The following is an 18680-nucleotide window of genomic DNA, read 5'->3' as shown; positions in this document are numbered from 1 at the left end:
AAAAAAAAAAAAAAACAGAAGGAAAGAGCGTTTTGAATTAGACAATGTTTAGATGTAAGTGGAGTTGTTTACTGACAGGTAGCTGTAAAAATCAAGTTTATTCGTAAAATACCTTTTATATAAACAGATGTAGCACTAACTACCTCACAGAGACTAAAAACAGACAACTATGGAAAGATCAAACAGACTCTTTAATACATAAATGAACAGTTAAATGGATATAATTTGAATTCCTAGGATGACTCTGCAGTTTAGCTTCGGCTGAGAGAAAACAGTTGGTTAAGCTCATCAAGACGACCAGCTCTGTCCTGGGATGACTCTTTGACCCAGTGCAGGAAAACTCCAGCAAAACCAGCATCTCTCATGGAAAAATGGCTGCCTGATGAAGCACTGGAAAGCTCAATTAGTGATAAGCTGCTGCATCCTAAAGGTACAAAGGAGCGTTATCAGATGCCCTTCCTCCTAGCAGCAGCTACACTGAGTAACCAATCACTGCTCCTAGCAACCCCAGTTAGATGTTGTAACACAACGCACTGGTAAGTTTTAACTTAAAACATGGCTTTACCTTCTTCCCCATCGAAATGGGGAAGAATAGGAGTTGTGGCGACTGAAAGCGTGTGGTTGTTGGTGCCAGATGGGCGGTTCTGAGTATTTCTAAAAGTGGAGATCTATTAAGTCTGAAAAAGAGAAATTATTCGGTGAGAGACAAGTGGCGTGGTTGGCATCGCTCTTATTGATTTCCAAGGTCAGATGAGAATGAGAAGACTGGTTCAAGGTCATACGCAGGCAACATTTGTTGGTTATGGTATGGAGCACACCATCTGTGAACATACAACCCAGCTAACCCTGCAGCAGATTGGGTACGGCAGTAGTAAATCAAATATGAACATAAAAATGACACTATGACAAGTTTGACAATAACAGGTTGTAAATAAAATGTTTCCTGGTCTGATTGGTCTTGATTTCAGCCCAGACATTCAGACAGTAGAGTCGGAATTTGGTGTAAACAGCGTGGAAGGATGGATCTATCTCGTCTCATTTGTAAAGTAAATCTAAAATTAACGACATTCTCACAGCTCGAGGCGGTCCGACCTGGTGCTATGAAGGTGTTGGTGAACGTGAACTTAAAAGTAAACCTTGAGCTACACCATAGTTCCAGCTATAACTGATAAACAATTTCCTACATTTACAAGTAATGTTCCATCAGTGAGATATGATTTGAACCAGGTGAATCTATTTGAGCCTACCTGATAGAACGATGGTGTCTACAGCTCTAGAGTCCGTGTTTAGGTCTGCTAATGCCAGTAGTGATAGTTTGTTCATATCCATATGCTAAATTGCAATGGGAAGTCTGTAGCTCTGCATAGGGCTCATGTTTGATCTCAAATGTAGTTGTATAATGGGGGAGTAGCATGCATGTATGTCTTTGTGTGCCTCTGAGTGGGAGAACCAGCAATGTTTCATACATTTTTGTAGCACCCAAGTACCCTGGGGAGACGGGGGGAAGAGGGGGGTAACCTGATTTGTGACACAAAGATCCTAACACACACTGCAACGCCCTCACACAGAGGCTTAAAAACAGGGATTATGAGCTATATTTGTAGGTGTGAATGTAGAGCAATATTTCCTTTCAGGTCTCTCTCATCTCTTTATCTTGCGGCCGAGCGCTTCCCTTTGATCTCAGCTTCAATTTGGTGTTTTTCATTGTGCGGTCCTATGTGGCTCCTGGAGCCCACTGGCCTATTCACGGAGCTCCATAATAAGCTTCTAATTATCCCAGGACCTCATCAAGTTTCTTTGAGGATGGAGGGGGTGGGGGGATGGGGGGGGACACAGCAAAGCCGCCTCCTTGTATGAGTTGGCATGGCGACTGTAGGGGGGATGGAGACCTGAAGGAGGCCACCAAAAGGACCGCCATACTGTTTTGTTTTCTCTTCTAGCAGAGCAAGGGAAGTGAAATGTGTTATCCATGTGGATTAAGTGCTGTGGCTTACATAAATATTCACACACCTTAGAGCTTTTAATATTTTATTTCCTTTCTTACATAAGTTTAGATGTCTTTTTTTTGGCTGGGATTAATATATTCTCACATAAAACAGTGCATATTGTTGAAGTAAAAAGACAAAATCAAAAGGAAAGGTACATGGTTTTCAACTTTTTTTTTTTTTTTTCACAAATAAAAATCCAGAAGCACAGAGCTTTCTTTATCTCTCTTGCAAGGCACTGTATGCATACCTCAGTTTAAGTGGATAAAAGTGCAGCTCTGGAAAAAATTAAGAGACCAGTACAAAATGACCAGTTCTCTGATTGTACTCTTTATAGGTCTGTGTTTGAGTAAAATGAACATTGTTCTTTTATTCTATGAACTACTGACAACATGTCTCCGAAATTCCAAGCAAAAACTTTCTATTTATGTGCAGAAAATGAGAAATGGTCTAAATAACAAAAAAAGATGCGGTGCTTTCAGACCTCAGATAATGCAAAGGAAACAAGTTCATATTCATTTGGAAACAACAATACTAATGTTTTAACTCGGGAAGAGTTCAGAAACCAATATTTGGTGGAATAACCAGGAGGTTTTCAGTGGAGTTCACTGGAGAGGTCTCTTCATCATTTTTTCCAGAGCTGTTTGTGTCGAGTTTTAATTTGTGGGCCAACCATGAATAAACTCGGATTATGGGAAAGTTCTGACCTCTTTAGCAGCTTCCACCCAGCTCTACGTAGCCTCTTCTGGTCGTGCAGCGCCCTTCCCATTTCCTGTTTATGGTGTCATGGAAATAGTCAGGGTTCCTTTCCTCTGCTTCCACATGCCGGCGAACCACAAAAACACTTAATGCCGCCTGCGACTAACCTCAAGCCAAGCGGCTCGGTGACGCTGCAGAGTCTGTGACCAGAATTAGAACTTCAAATCATGAACAGATATAAATAGCTGGTGAAAAATGGGGAGTTTTTTTTTGTTTTTTTTTTTTTTTTTTTGTGGAGACATTTGTCATTAAGAGCTTGGTATAAATCACGCCCTATAATGCCCTAATTCAAAGACAACTCCGATTTCTTTCAGTTGCTAGGCAACCACGGAGCGCCACGGCAATGCTCGAAGTTAAAGGCTGACAACCCAGCGGGGTGAAGAAAACAGTGGATAGTTGGTGGAATCACTATCTTTTATAGCTCTGAGGTTCCATTACACGGCCAGCTGACAGTGACAATGATACACTGTCACCGCTGAGTAATTATCCAGCGCTATTCGTCCCTCCGGTGTATGCTAACACACTATGTCAGCTAAATGTCGTCCACCGGAGCGCTGCAACTCGACCACTACCGTCGAAGAAGAAAGAAATCGGTTAAAAAGTTGACAGATTGGACATGACAAACTCTGGCTTTGAAATGTTTGTTGAAAACTGCAAACAGGACAGACAGCTTTTGAGAGATTCAGGAAAGAGTCGAGAACGATTACCACACAAATAAGAGGTAAACATTTAATTGAATGGGGCAAAAAAGGATTTCGAACAAAACACGACTTAGAGAGACCAGTTTTCAGTGTGAGAAAAATAACTTTTTTCAAGTTGATGCAGAATATATATTTTTTCTTCTGTTTTGGATTTTATGAGAGAGCAACACCACGCAGTGCATGAAAATGAAAGAAAAGTGTGGAAACTTTGTTAGTGCGATCCCTTTTGGTGTGACTCTGCAAAATAAAATCCAGTGCAACAAAGTGCCTTACATCGACTAATTAGTAGCAAGAATCCAACTGTGTGAAATTTAATCTTATTTCTGCGAAGGCCTCTGAGGTTTTGCTGCAGTATCGCAAAGACTCAATCGAGGCTAAGGTTGGGGAGAAGTTTAAAGCAGGATCTGGTTTTTAATTAAGCAACATCACTAAGTGGAACTTTGGGAAGATGTGTTAACATTTGGAGATAAACATTTAAAAAGAGAATCCTACCAAGAGTCAATGGTTGTGGCATAAGTGGACTAGTCAAAGCTTGCAGTTGAATCAGAAAATTTTTGATATTAAAAAAAATGCAAAAATAGTAATCTGTAATTTGTAAAGCGGCAATCCTTTTTCCACAAACGAGTCCATCTATGTTGAATATAATTTGTTGTTTAGTCAGGACTAGTGAAAGGTCACAGCACGAGGAGAATGGACAGATTTCTCCCATGTGATCTCAAACCTTATGGAAGTACTCTCTGTTACAGAACAAACAGCGTTTTTCAAACACTCCGCAACTACAGGACGATCAGGATTTATCCAAATACACACTGATATAATATACCTGACTATTCACTTAGCTTGTTTATGTTAAAGTACAAATAAGAATAAGGTCAATTTTTCCTCTTTATTGCCACAGCTATGCTGAAACATGTCAAACAAATCGGTAAAAGCCAAAATGCAATCAAAACCAATTTGAGAAATACACATGTAGAAGTCTAGATCAATTTACAAAATATATACGTATATATTTTGATCAAAGTTTGATGGTTTCTGCTTCCCCGCTTTGTCTTCTGTTCTGCAAACAGACTGCTGCCACTTCACAGTGACACTTATGGATTGAAGCCAGACATTGTCAGCTCATTATCGACACCCTGTCATGTGTTGTCAGCTAGTTCTCTGCCTTCTTCTCTCTCTCTTTCTCTGTGTGTGTGTGTGTGCGTGTTTGTTTAGAGAAGCTTTGATGCATGAAGCAGTTTGCTGTCTCAAAGAAGAAGAAGATAAAACGTCAACAAGGGTACGATTTCAAGTCACGGTAAAATGTTTGTAGCAAACCTTGTTTTTAGANTGTGTGTGTGTGTATGTGTGTGTGTGTGTGTTTGAACAAAGTGTGGGAGGAATTTGAACTGAAAGATGTCTCCCTGCTCTGGCTCCTCATCTGGGGCTTTCAATTGTTTTTAATAATAAAAATTCTGAATAGTGTGGTGTGCACTTATTTTTACTTGCATCAGTCCGTATTGTATTTCCATGCATGTTCCCATCTGCCCTGACCAATGTCCTTTCGAAAATGCATCCCCACAGGATGATATTGCCACCACTAAAGGAATGGGCATTGTACAATACATTTGGGTCTTAGATGACCAGAGATGTCATTTGGTCATCTCTGACCATCTCTGACCAGAGATGACCAGATGTTTTGACACATACAGTAGGGGTGAAATAAATATTGAGAGCATCACAAGTTTTCTTAGTAAACATACTATGAAAGTGTTACTGAAATGTTTAATCCAAACAATCCATATTTGGAAAGAAACGAAAACAAATAAGTTCAGAAATTAACTTATGTGTAATGAGGTACAATAACAGAGAGAATAAGTATAGAAAGGGAGGCTGAAAAAGACGCGAGAAGCCAAGAGACCAGCTGAAATCTATCAGTGATCTGAAAGCCATCCTAACCCTTGGCGGCGCAAATGAATGTCATCTGGTTCAGTCCAAACTGAGTTAGATGTACCCGAGTCATCCCTGAATAAAGAGGCCATCGCAGATCGCTTCATGAAACTCACAAACGAGGCAAGTCAGCGTTTGGTTTCTATACTCCTCAGCTAGGGAGTCCCTGACAAAACTGAGATGTGCAGTCAGATATATTTTTATTTTTTTGTGTGTGAATATTAAAATCTTTATATATTTTTGGAGTGCTGGTTGTTTTCATTTTCTACATGGATTTTACCAATTCTTTTTTGATGTATTTATTTTTCTCTAATGCATTTAGAGAAGCTTTGATGCATGACGCAGTTTGCTGTCTCAAAGAAGAAGAAGATAAAACGTCGACAAGGGTACGATTTCAAGTCACGGTAAAATGTTTGTAGCAAACCTTGTTTTTAGAACAAGCTTTATTCATCTGTTGTTGTTTTTTTTCTTGTCCTTTCCTGCAAAACAACCTGCTGCTCACAGCAGGCGGGAACAAACCCTCGCTGAGCACCTCTCTTTCTATTTCCATCTCAGAAACTTCTGCTTTCCTCCTCGACGCTTCCTCTTTCAGACGTCAGCAGGTTGTAGAGAGACCAAACACGTGTGTTCGTATCTCGTTTTCGTGTCAGTGTGCCTGCTGAGCGCTTCCTGCTCCCTGACAGCACTTTGATAGGAATATCCTCCTACAGGGACAGACAAAAGTTGAGTCTGGCCTTCTCTCTCCCTCTCTCTCGTCTCCATGCTTGACACGTTCTCGGAGTTTTCTGACACGCCTCACATTTCTGGCTCCTTAACGTGCCCCACCGACAGGAGCTACCTGACGTGATAGCAGCTGAGAGACAGAAGTGAGGGACAGACAGAGGATGAAGAGTATGCCAGTGATGAAAATCGGTGGGGGTGGCGTTATGTTTACAGCGTGGCGTTTGCAAGCAGCAGACAGCGAGACACGCTCAGCATGCAGGAGGGGAGGAAATGAACAATGCAGGGGAAGTGATCAGTAATCTGCAAAGCTAGCTGTCAGCCTCCGCTGCAAACAGCCCGTCTGGATCTCATTATGGGTAAATTAATTTGGCACAGAGCCTCCGACCGAAATATTCATGAGCAAATTGAGGAAGTAAGTGTGCCTCTGTGTGATTACGGAAGCGATGAAAAACAGTGAGAGGTAAGATTTGGCACATGTTTTTTTTTTGTTTTTTTTGTCCTGTGATTTCCCTGAGTGGCACTGAAAACCGAGTTTGCTCTATTACATCTCTCTGCACTCATTACGAGACTTCTTCAAATCTCCCATGTGGCTTGGCTGCGACCAGAAAAGCAAGTTTCTGCTCAAATACGGTTGCAGTGTTGCAATTAATGCTTTGCCTCTCTTGTGTTTTGTCAGATCGCTTCACTGTTGCAGTCAGAAATAAGAGAGGAGCACAGAAGAAGTGAATTGTTTGTTTCACGTTAGTGAGATGTCTGAAACAAAACTTGCAGGTAAAACAACAAATATGTCATTCTGGTTATTAATCGCTATGTTTAGTCTGTTTTTTTTCCCTACTGATGTGCAACAAAAATCAATGATTTCTCAGAAAACAGACAGAGCTGCTAAGATTGGGCTGACATGCTGGCACCGTGAGCCGTGTTCTGCTTCCAGCTAATCAGAACCGAGCCAGCTCCAACTGAACAGCGGCCAGATTTTGCCTGGATTTACATTTGTGAATCCAAAAGACAATAGCATAAGAACCAAGAAATGTTCACAACGACACACACATTTTGACAAACATACAGGCCCTGCTTGAATTTTGTTTATAGCCTTGACAGATGTTCCTAAATCATTCAGCTGCTTACAGCTACTTTTTAAAATCGTTTCCGTTTGTACTTACGCCTTTCCACTTAGTTGAACGAGACGTACTGGTTGCATCGTTTGGAAGCAACTGTGGCTCAGTGGGGGGGGAAAATAGTTGCTTTTCAGTCCAAACTTTGGGGGGTTTGGTTTCCAAATGTTGCGTGTTGATAAGAGCAGGGCACTTATTAAACTCCAAGTTGCCAATCATTCTGCGTATTATTGTACAAATGTGCGCACATTTGTTAATTGTAATATTGGAGGTAGATTGGTTCACCTTCACTTGGACCAGACAGCTTGTGTTGCTGATCACTGGATTAAATCCAGTCTGATTTCTGACACTTTGACTAGTCTCCTTCACAATGCCAGTCGTTCTCAAGTTAAGTGTTAACATATCCAGTGTGTATCGTCCCTTTTACCAACTACACTCATCCTCAGTACTCCACAGCCTTTGTAACAGTTTGATGTCTGTAACTGGGTCTAGTCCTGTATCAGTGGAGGCCTAAAGACAGATGAATAATGAATAAATGATCTTTAGAAACAAGATTTGTTTTTGAGGCAGGCTTTGTATGAAAACAGAAAACCAAAAAAAAAAAAATAAAAAGATTAAAGGTGTCTAGGCACGAAGAGAAAGTCACAGTACAACAAAGACAAAAAATGTGACAAAAAAACAAAGGAAACATGGTGAGACACGGAAGGAGGTAATAAGTCACAGCAGACAGATGTGAAAGCAACTAAACTGTATCAGAGTGTGCAGTGAGCATGACGCAAAATCGACTGGGAAGAACAGACACTCAAAATAAAACAAGGAAGCAAAACGTTACCACAAGAGCAGGGGACTGTAAAACCGCGACACGGTTAACAAAACTATGCGAGGAGCTGTTCATCCACAATGTCGTGTACATCAACAGAAAACTTACAAAGGCTAAAGGAGAAGAAAACCGCCAGACAGATAGTTGAAACCACAATGCTAAACAGTGAGTTGGCAGATGAGAGCTCCCATGGTGCAGATTTAAAACCAATTCATCTGTTGGACCCTGTAGACCCGTGCCGTCCAGACTTTTCTCCACTTGGACCAAGATCACCATACTGGAAGCACTTGTGGGGCCACACAGACACACACCAACTACATTTTGCCAAGTTTAGTAAATGGGGATGCCCGTATTTGCGATAGTACTTATGCTAACATTAAAATCAATAAAGACATACCCTTAAAGAGAGTGTACATCTGTAACGGCTGCCTTTTCTGGTAGGCCAAATTGGTACCATTATTCAAAGTTATGGAGTATGCATAATCATCGCAAGGACCACAAATGGCTCCTGGGCTGCTCTCAGGACACTGCTTCTGTAAACCCTTTAGAGGTAATACTTACTAATATGGACCATAAAAAGCTGTTTTATTATAAAGGATATGACTAAAGGTTATCTGGAACATGCAAACTCTGTTTCCACTGAAAACGTGGGTCTTGGTTCACTTGGAAGTGCTGCACAGAAGGAAAGCAAAGGGAACTTTTTGCATTGCACCTGCCCCAGCCCTGGTTGTGTTTGCGTTGGCCTGAATGTTGCCTCGAAAGATGGCGGGGATCATCATCAATCTGTATGCGAGCGCCTTTAATTTAGAAAACAACAATGGGCAACATTGAGCTTCTGTTGCCGCACGTCAGCAAGTAGGCTCAGGAGAAAAAAAATGTACCTTGTCATGGGATCTGACAACAGGGGTAGAATCCATCAAACAATTAAAACAATGAGCTCAAGCAAAAACCAGCAACTGATTACTAAAGAGAATGAGCAGTGATGGCTGACTTCAAAGGCTGGCCCGAATGGAGCCACAGCTGTCAGGGTTCCAGAGAGTTGGGTGGAATTGGGCCATACAGGCTAATGCTGTCATGATTTGCGGCTTGCGGTGGTGAGGAAGATGCGGTTGGACCCAGGTTAAGGTGCAAATGATGGTTTTTAATGAACAAACGATTCACAAAAATCCAGGCAGCACAGGTGAGCAGCGGCAAAGCTCTGAGTCTGGTAGCAACTGGTAAATAATTACAACAACTGACGTAAGACTACTGACAGTAGGCGATAGATGAGGACCCGACAGGGAACAAGAGACACAGGTGGGTATAAGTACACAGGGAAGGTAATTAGGGGAAACAAGGGGCATCTGGGAACAATCAAGGGGCAGATGGGACAACACTGGAGCTAAATAAATACACAGAAAATCCAAATCCTCACAAATGCATCTACGTCCAACCCAGGTTTGAACCCATTCCAGGCCCTACAGTGCAAAAAGACCTAAACAGACAATCTGGTGAAGCAAAGAGAAAGTAAACCAGAGGGAGGAACTGGCTTGTGATTAACAGATATATATGTCATCTGAAAAGTTTTAAATACTTGCAATACCTCACTCTGTGTGACTGTACCCACAGCAACAGAGTGTCTTATTCTTCACTGTCTTTCTTTGAAATGCTGCCTCGCCTCTTTTGACAGCACTACAAGTTTACATCACTGATACATGCAGATCTTCACCTGCTCCCTACCTTGGACTTCAGGCCCCCCCAGTCCTACATGTTTCAGATGTGTCTCTGTTTCAGCACTCCTGATTCAAAAGACTGCATGACCGGTTCAGTGATTCGAGGATTTAAGAATTTTTTTATTGTCGTACCACCTTGATAATTTGTACTCAGGTCCCAGATCAAGAAATCCACTACACACACACACGCACGCACGCACACACACACACACACACACACACACACACACACACAAAATATAGACAAATCATTAAATAAAACAAATATATATGGTTATGTGTATGTGTGTAAATGATCTATGAGGTGAAGCTGCATTTGGTGCAGCCCGAGTTAATGGGTCTGATGGCTGAAGGGAAGGATCTATTCCTCAGCCTGGTGGTCTTGCTCTGGATGCTTCTCAGCCTCCTGCCTGAGGGGAGCAGCTGGAGCAGTTTATGTGCAGGATGAGTGGAGTCCTTCATGATGAGGAGCGCCCTCCTCCTGCATCGTGCTGTGTAGAGGTCCGAGGTGGAGAAACGGCTGCTCCACAGTCTTCTGTGCACCCTTAACCACCCTTGTCCTCTCAGCAGCAGTGCAGCTGCTGTGCCACACGGTGATGCAGGTGCAGAGAACGCTCTTACAGTGATAGAAGCTCCTCAGGACTGAGTTTCCAAGTCCAGTTCTCCGCAGCTTCCTGAGGAAGTAGAGATTCTGGTGGGCCTTCCTGACCAGACGGGAGGTGTTGGTACTCCAGGTGAGGTCACTGGATATCTGCACACTCAGGTACCGGTAGCTGGAGACCACCTCCACAGCTGCTAATCGGATGTACAGGGGCTGAAGAGGTTCCTTGTCCTTTCTGAAATCCACCACCATCTCCTTGGTCTTCTTCACATTAATGCAGAGGTTATTTTCCCTGCACCACTGCACCGGGTGTTCCACCTCCTCTATGTATTTGGACTCATCACTGTTCATGACGCGTCCCACTACTGCTGTGTCGTCAGCAAACTTTACTATATGACAGCTGGGGTGTCTTGCTGAGCAGTCAAACGTCAGCAGAGTGAAGATAATGGGGGCTCAACCCTGTGGCGAGCCAGTGCTGAGGGTGATGGAGGAGGAGACGGTGTTGTGGATCCTGACATGATTCTGTATGCCACCAAGAGTTGCTGAAGCCACTCTTTGTGTGGCAGCAAAGAGGCACCTAAAACATACAGGACTGGCGGAGGGGGTTGGAGAACCAAGGCTGGGAACCACTGGTCTAGAAGACTCTTGAATTGACTTGCAGAAATGAGTGTTCCTGGGAAAGGAGGCTGGGATCACCAGAATTCAGGCATTATTCAGCTTTAGCTTGGAGACATTCATGGGAAATGTTAAATGAATCTGCATTATGTGGATTAGTTCAGGAGGATCTCCTCTTTTTTTCCCTGAAACAACCACGGATAAGCAAGAAAAGCCATTAAGCATATTAATCCGATATGACCCGGCACACAAGGACAGAGCAGGTCCTCATTCAACCTCACCTTTCCCTGCAGCCTCTTCCATATCTACCTACAGTAGGCACTTGGGTTATATTTTTCCCCCTTAAACAAGAAGAAACTATGATTTTACAAATGATGCTGAGACTTGGTTATGATTTATGTCTGTCTAGTCTCATCTGATTCTGATGAATGGGAACCATTAACAGGACTCATCTTGAGTTATGAGCCCTATCGCAGTGCTGTGATGAATGGGTGAAAGTGTGTTTGTGAGCATGTGGTGAGCATTCATAAGATGTAGGAGTAGTGTGAAGCAAACAGGAGCAAATAGCACATAAAAGGAAGAGGGATGAAGCAGAAAGAAAAAAAATTGCTCATGTAGTAAACAGCGTGTACAGCGTGCAGACAGGAAGAGAGAGAGAAAAAAAGAGAGAGAGAGAGAGTAGGGAGGGACGCGCGGAGGGAGACGGAGCTTGCCGTCTGGCAAAACAGCATCCTTCCCTCCTTCTCCGCTCCTCCCCTTGGTCCTCTCGGCATCTCTCCCACGCTCCAGCTCCCCCAGATCCTCCCGGGGAACGCAAACACCGCTCGGCTCGGTTTCTCCGTGTGAGCCAGCCACTTGACTCGGTACTTTTCCGTGTGTTTGTCTACCTGCGGCGGCGGCGGCGGGAGCAGCGGAGGTGGGAGCGCGGAGTCCTCTGACCCTCTGTCGCCCACTCGCCTTCTCCAGAGGAGAGGGGGGAGATATGGATGGACTGCGCTTGCCTCCACTCATAGAAGAGGCTCTGGACTCCACAGGTCGGTGCTGCTGCTCGTTTAGTCAGCGTTTTGCTTTGCGCAGCTCACGTAGGTTCAGGAGAAAGGAGAAAGAGTGGGGGGAAAGCTTGATGTTTATCTCAGCTGAGGAAGTGTTTATAGCTACTACAGGGGTTGTTGAGAGGAGCTGGGCAGAGGTGACCGCGCGCGACGAGACAGGGAGATGACTGTTTTCATTATGAGTGGGCACCGTGGGGTCAGCTATGGGCATATGCTCACTTTTGATGGAGACTGTGAGGTGAGACATGGCTGCCAGCCCATAGTATAGGGAATAATGTAGGCCGAGTGTTGGCTCTGTTACACGAGTAGCATATGTTATTGTCAGGGTTGAGAATTGTCTTCTTTTTTCTCTCTCTCTCTTTCTCTCTCTCTCCTCTGCAAGGTCGTGCTGAACAGCTGCAGCTTTATTCCATAGAGCGTTGTTACATTAAACACAGAGCATTCTTGTTTTCTAAATCAGTGATTTTTACTGAGAAAAATCTCTGGAATGTTTTCTGTGTCTGTGTGTGTACGTGTGTGTGTCCAAACAAAGAAGAATCTTGTTTTGCATGTTTTGAATGGTTGTGCAGACAGGGCGGCCCTGTGAGGAACTCTGCTTTGAGGATGTTTATCAGTGTAGAGAGAGAACCAGCTCCAGAGGCCTGCCGGTCCGCCTGCGTCCAGGCTTCCTGTCAAGCCGTGCCCTTAAACTGAACTTCAGAGGGTCGCCTCTGTATGTGAACTGGGTGAGGCGCAAGTCATTCGCACACTGCGAATGACTTGTGGAAAAAGGGTTTCAACTTTTTCCACATTTTGTCAAAAACATCAGTCTACTTTGTGGGATTTCATCCAAATGTTTCAATCAAAAGTCTGATAAGTGTGAGCATTTATTTTTACTCAGTCAACACTTTGTAGACTCATCGTTTGGGTCTGGTGAGATTTTTTTGCATATTCATCTTTCCAAAATAGTTTGGGCTTCGTCACATTTGATTACGAGCGTCTCTGAAGATCAGTTCTCACATCTGGACATGGATTCCTTATCACGATTGGGTCTTAACTTTGACTGGACCGTTCTAAAGCATAGATTTGCTTCTATTTTTCACAACAAGCTTCTATTTCCCTTTTGAATGAATGCTTCCCCACAGCATGATGCAGCCACTACCAAGCCTTACCAGTGGGATAAAGCGTTCAGATTGATGTACTCCGCTAGCTAGTTTCAGATAATGAGTTGAGCTTTGCTTCGTTAGATGTTCCAAGCTCGACTCAATATTTTGTCACCTAAACGTCCTTTCTAGTGAACACTTTTTGTTCACAAGTGCTCTCCAACAAATCCTGAGGCCAGAATCAGTTGAATTGAGATTCATTTACACACAGTGGGTCACTGATAACTTGTCAACTTCTTCATGCAACTGATTTTATTTAAGGATACTGGAGTAAAATGGTGCAGGATACAAATGGATGCCTGTTTTTCATATTTTTATTTGTAAAATTGTCTCAAACCACAAACTACTTGAGCTAAAGCTACTACTTTCTTTCTTTGTTTTTTTTTGTTTTGTTTTGTTTTTTTTTTTTTAAAATCACATTACATCCCAATAAAATACGTTGAAATTTGTGTTTGTAACATATATGTTTTTTAAAACAATTTATTAAAATCACTGTACAAGTGTCATAATCTTCTGCAGCTGTATATAATTACTATTTATAATTAGTAAACCAGCTTTACCAGTTTTTGTCACATTTTGAAAGGTTTTCTGTTTTTTGGAATAAAATACTGATTTGCCAGCTGTAAAAATCCATAGGTGAAGGAGTAAAAACCCACTTGTTTTTTTTTCTGTATACATCGCTGAGCCTGTCATCAGAAAAATGTCTTCCAGGGATGTAACGAGTGAAGGATCTGCAGCTACAATCACTTATTAAAGCAGCTTCTGGTTAACCAGGGAGCATTTTACCTTCCTAAACCAACAAACAAACAAATCCCGGAGCATTTTAAGCATCTGAAATTCACAAAATAGACTTACTGAATCATTTGTGTGTACTCGCTAATGCTGCTTAATACACTGCTGAAGGCTGTGTATTGACCATCATAACACACGGATGCTGTCTCGGGAGAAAACTCTTCCTCCCTAACAAGCTTGTTCCTGTTGCGGTAACTCCAGGGACCTCTTTCCTTTCATCATAGCCCGCGGCCCGCTGTTAACGCGGGAAATTCAGCGTGCAGCGATGGCAAGTGTGGGTTCTTCAGTAATAACCATCCTGACTGTTTCACTATAATAACACTCAAGCGAGCGTAAAGTGGACAGAGTGATGGCTGGCATTAGCTCATGTTCAGGATTACACATAGTTGCGAGTCTAAATGGCTTAATGCGCCTTTTACTCTGACTGAGGTCATTTCTAGCTAGACATCAGTCATCAATCTGGCATGTGAAAAGAGATTTTTTTTTGTTCTTGTTTTTCTATCATGCTTGGAAAGATTATTTAATCATTGTGGGGAAAAATGCTCGTATAAGAACAAAAAGGTCTTACACAAACACACACTGTCACTAATCAATAAAACATCATCAGACGTGCGGTTGACATTTACAGCTGTCTAAAAACATTCTCCTCTGCTGGTCCTCCCACTTGCTCAAGCCGCCAAGCGTTTCTCTCAATTCGTTCCCACTCGATTCCTGATTCCCCCTCCGTTACCGCTGCCATCCTCTGCTCTCTCCAGCGCCCACACACACACACACACACACACACGCACGCCCATGTACTCACGCACAAACCCTTTTGCACCTGACAGTGTCCTCGGCCCACGCAGCTTCTCTCCAGCGCTTGTTGGTGCAAAAAAGGAAAAAAAAATTTCCCTCATCAGCAGTGAAACTTTCCAAAGGCACACACACAAACAGGAATCCTCCAAGGCTCTCTGGAACTCATAAACAGCACAGTGTGCCGCCTTAGAAAAACTTTGAAAGCTCTGAGAAACACAACAAGAGAAAATAAATCGTGCATGCTTTTCCAGCCCTGGGGTATTTTCCGGCTGATCTGTCGTGACCTCCTTCGAAATACACTGGGGGGAAATAAGTATTGAACGCGGTTTTCTCATTCGGTTATGTCTAATTAAAGTTGTTGACTTGAAATTCACACCAGCTGTTGTTAATAACATTAGCAATCCACAAATAGAAAAAACTGCAATTAGACGATGATTAAAGATATGTGTAATAAAGTGCAATGGCCAGGGAATATGTATTGAACAATCTTACTGTAATTAATCAAGTATGTAGCAGACAAACCTTTGTCATATTGTATCTTGTTTCCATTCTCATGCATTGTGATTTTTATCCATCGAAGGCTCTCTTCACCTTTTCTAAACAATCCAATTTTTTGTTTCTTCCATATAGTCTCAATTAGATCCAAGTCGAGTTATGACTCGGTTGATTTTATTTCTCTAGAATCGAGAATTTAGAGAGTTTTTCAGAGAGCTTTCAGCTGTCTCTTTCTGAAAAACCCACACCTGTTGTACTGTTAGAGTCTTGACAAAAGAGTCAGTTCACTTCAATACTGAAAGATGGCCCCAAACCGTAATGTTCCCAGATCCAAACTTTATTGATCTGTGATGTTTTGGGAAGTTTCTGTGCATTACCATTCCTCTTACAGGCATATTGTGTGCAATGATGTCTAAAGAGTTCGGTGTTTATCTCAATTAACCCAATTCATTTGGCTTCACTGACCCGTTCAAAAATTCTGAAGTAAAACCTAAAAGGGATTCAACATGCTTTTTCTTCAGCGGTGGAGTATTACGCAGCGAAAGGCCGCTGAGATTGAGTGAAATCCTTTTTGTTTTCATTGAAAAAACCCCCCAAAACTTTCTGCAAGTGGAATTTGGCTGTCGAACGATTCCCTCTGACTGTTTTAGACTCCTCCATCGAATATATTGCAAAGAGCAAATGGTTATGCTCCGTTTGAGGGCAAATGATGTTCTTTACAATTCTACTTTATGGCCCCGGTGCTGCTAACTTGAACTTTTGATATGCTTCTGTTGGCAATGCCATCTGTATATTTTACAAGCTATAATGTTCTAAAGGTTTAGAAAGGATCCCTTTGCTTTTTGCTTGTCATGGATGGATTGAAATGAGAAACATTTTATAGGCCACCAATTAGGACTACACCAGCCAATGTTAATGTGCAGTAAGAAGCAACATTGCCCTTTAAATACTGACAGATTTCAGCAATTTTCTCTTGCCTCTCTCTCTCTCTCTCTCTCTCTCTCTCTCTCTCGCTCTCTCAAATTTTGATATCTATTGCTTGTATACACATAACTTAATTGATAAACTTATTTGTTTCGATTTCTTTAAATGTGTTGATTAATTGGGCCGTTACTGACAGAGTGGATTTAACACAAGAAATGTTTCCATTCGAAACATAGGAGAAATGTTGACGTATTTATTTCGCGCACATGTAAGTGCTTCATTTAAAAAAAACGATTTCAAAGCACTCTGCAAAAATAAGTGGGCCATACGTTGTTTTGTCGCTGCTCTGTTCCATAATGGGAGAACTCTTGAAGCTCTCCAGTGAGTTGAGAAAGTTTGGGAACTCGGGCGGCTCCTTTCTGCTGATTTCACATTTTCCAGCCTCTCGGGGGGGGGGGCTGGCATTGTAGCGCCATCATTAGCGCGCCCCGCCTCACCATTAGTCTCTTTCTTTTTCCGAAATTTTGCAGCTTCGCTGTGACTTTGCGTTGCTCTCTCTCATTTTGTGCGACTGAAGTGACGTCAAACCTCGGAAAGAGATTGCTCTCAGGTGGGATTTGTTGATATGTGATCAAACGGATTATTGCTGCATCACTTGTTTTTCATGCCTTGTTCTTTCCTGCTGTTTGTCCCTCCTAATGGATTACCGCACGGATGCGCAAAGTCCTCCAAACCCACAATCCCTGCAGAAATCACCCATCCAGACTCGCACAGTTTTTTCGCAAGCTCATTTAATGAGGCCAAATTGTGACACATTCCGCAACATCTTTCTCTTCCATTGACCCACTTTCCCTTTATTTCTTTAGGAAAGTGCAAACATGGATTTTTATTATTATTATTATTATTATTATTGAACTCACACAGTGAGCTAAATGAATGTGCCTGGCGTTTCTAGTCGCCCTTATTGCTGTTGCTCCTCGCCATCCCCGGAGTTCTCAGGCTCAAAGCACAATAAAGAGGAAGAGACAATCTCACATTAACCCCACAGGACCTCCATCTCTGCTTTTAGCTGTTCACTAAGCACAAGAGTCAGCAAATCTCCTGCACTGTTGACCCCGGTGAACAGACTCTTGATAAGAGCACTCAGGATAGGCGGTTTAGACATAAAAAAAAGAAAGAAAAGAAAAAGAAGCAGAAATTACAAACAGACAGATTTCCATGGTACGCCAACCCGTGAGCGAAAACCCAACTGAATTACCATGGAGACGATCCATATGTTTCGGCGCTGGTCTGCAGGGGTCGCGGTGGGGATGAACCTGAGCACATGACTGCTCCTGATTACAGCTTAATGGCAAGGAGGGAGCAGCATGTGAAGCTCTGATTGAAGTCAGAGCTCCTTATCCTTACATGTTTCTTATTGTTTTCACTTGACGCTCCCATTCACTTACTTACAATTCCCTTTCTTCCCCCCCCCACACACACATCACCCCACCTCCTCAGCTCTGTGTTGTGTGTTGCTGAGGAAGTGAGGCAGGGCAGGGGAAAAGCTATGACGTCAGAGAGAGCGAGGGCTGCTTTCAGAGCTGGAGCAGGAGGGGGTCGGTGTGCATTATGCATGACCTCCTACACACACGCGCGCGCACACACACACATCCAGCACTTGTATACACATGCTGAACATATGGCTGTCTTGCTGCCCATAAGATGCACTAATAATCTGAAATATAAAGCAAGTGATGAAGCACCTTGTTAAAAAAAAATCATGCTAATTAAACTCTGCCTTCTTTGTCATTTTAAAATGCAACATATTTTGTAGGGATTTTATATAATAGACCAACACAAAGCTGCACGTAGTTACAAAGTAGATGTAAATATATTGGTTTTAAAAACTTTTTACTAAGAATCTGAGATGTGTCATGCATATTTAATCAACCCCTTTACTCTGATGCCGTGGAGAGAGAAAAAATCCCTTCAGAAATCTGTTTTTAGAAGTGATCTGATTAGTAAAACAGGCTTAAGTTGTCAGGCAATTTTCCAAAATGTGAACATCTCATAGAGACTAACTTATCCTTCACCGGAACAAAAAACATGCTTCAAAAGGCTTGCAGCTGCTATTACAGCAACAGGCGGTTCTAGAAAGCAGAACAAGGCCGGCGGGAGGTTCAATACAAATAATAATAATAATAATAATACATTTTATTTCAAAGGCGCCTTTCTGGCACTCAAGGACACCGTACAAAGAGCAAATGTAAGGTAAATGTTTGTTTTTTTTTTCTGAACATTTGTACAAACTTTTGAAAATCTGGCATCATTTCCCTTTCATTTAACAATGAAGTGATTTTGTGTCGGTGTATCACATACAATCACTCTGAAGAAACATGAAGGATTGTTGTTGCAGCCTGGATAAATGTGAAAAGGTTTAAAGGCAATACAACAATTTGCAATGCATTGTTAGTGCTTTAAAAAGGCCTTAAAGTCTTTCGTTCTGGTGCTCACAGGCATGCTGCTGCAATAGTACCTCCCAAA

At 42.4% G+C, this 18680-nt stretch overlaps 1 protein-coding gene and 1 long non-coding RNA gene across 5 annotated transcripts in view; both read left to right on the top strand.

Moving 5' to 3' along the window:
- The first annotated feature begins 11647 nt into the window (after positions 1-11647).
- Positions 11648-18680, top strand: part of LOC103154891 (coiled-coil domain-containing protein 136-like) — a 30608-nt gene continuing 23575 nt past the window's right edge. Inside the window, exon 1 of one of the 4 annotated variants that reach the window (XM_007576337.2) lies at positions 11648-11988. In XM_007576337.2, coding sequence (XP_007576399.1) covers positions 11937-11988 — 52 coding nt within the window. In that variant the 5' untranslated portion in view covers positions 11648-11936. Of the gene's footprint in view, positions 11989-12090; positions 12245-18680 lie in introns of those variants that run through there. The other 3 variants (XM_007576338.2, XR_477982.2, XM_016663163.1) reach the window with 3 other exon arrangements.
- LOC107833551 (uncharacterized) lies at positions 13565-18393 on the top strand. The gene is made up of 2 exons (XR_001659315.1): positions 13565-15092; positions 15510-18393. It is a non-coding gene; the product is annotated as an uncharacterized LOC107833551 (long non-coding RNA).

The sequence above is a fragment of the Poecilia formosa genome, unplaced genomic scaffold (genome assembly GCF_000485575.1).
Source record: "Poecilia formosa unplaced genomic scaffold, Poecilia_formosa-5.1.2 Scaffold405, whole genome shotgun sequence".
NCBI lineage: Eukaryota > Metazoa > Chordata > Actinopteri > Cyprinodontiformes > Poeciliidae > Poecilia > Poecilia formosa.
Note: the sequence above shows the minus strand (reverse complement) of the source record. Positions and strands in the feature narration are given on the sequence as shown.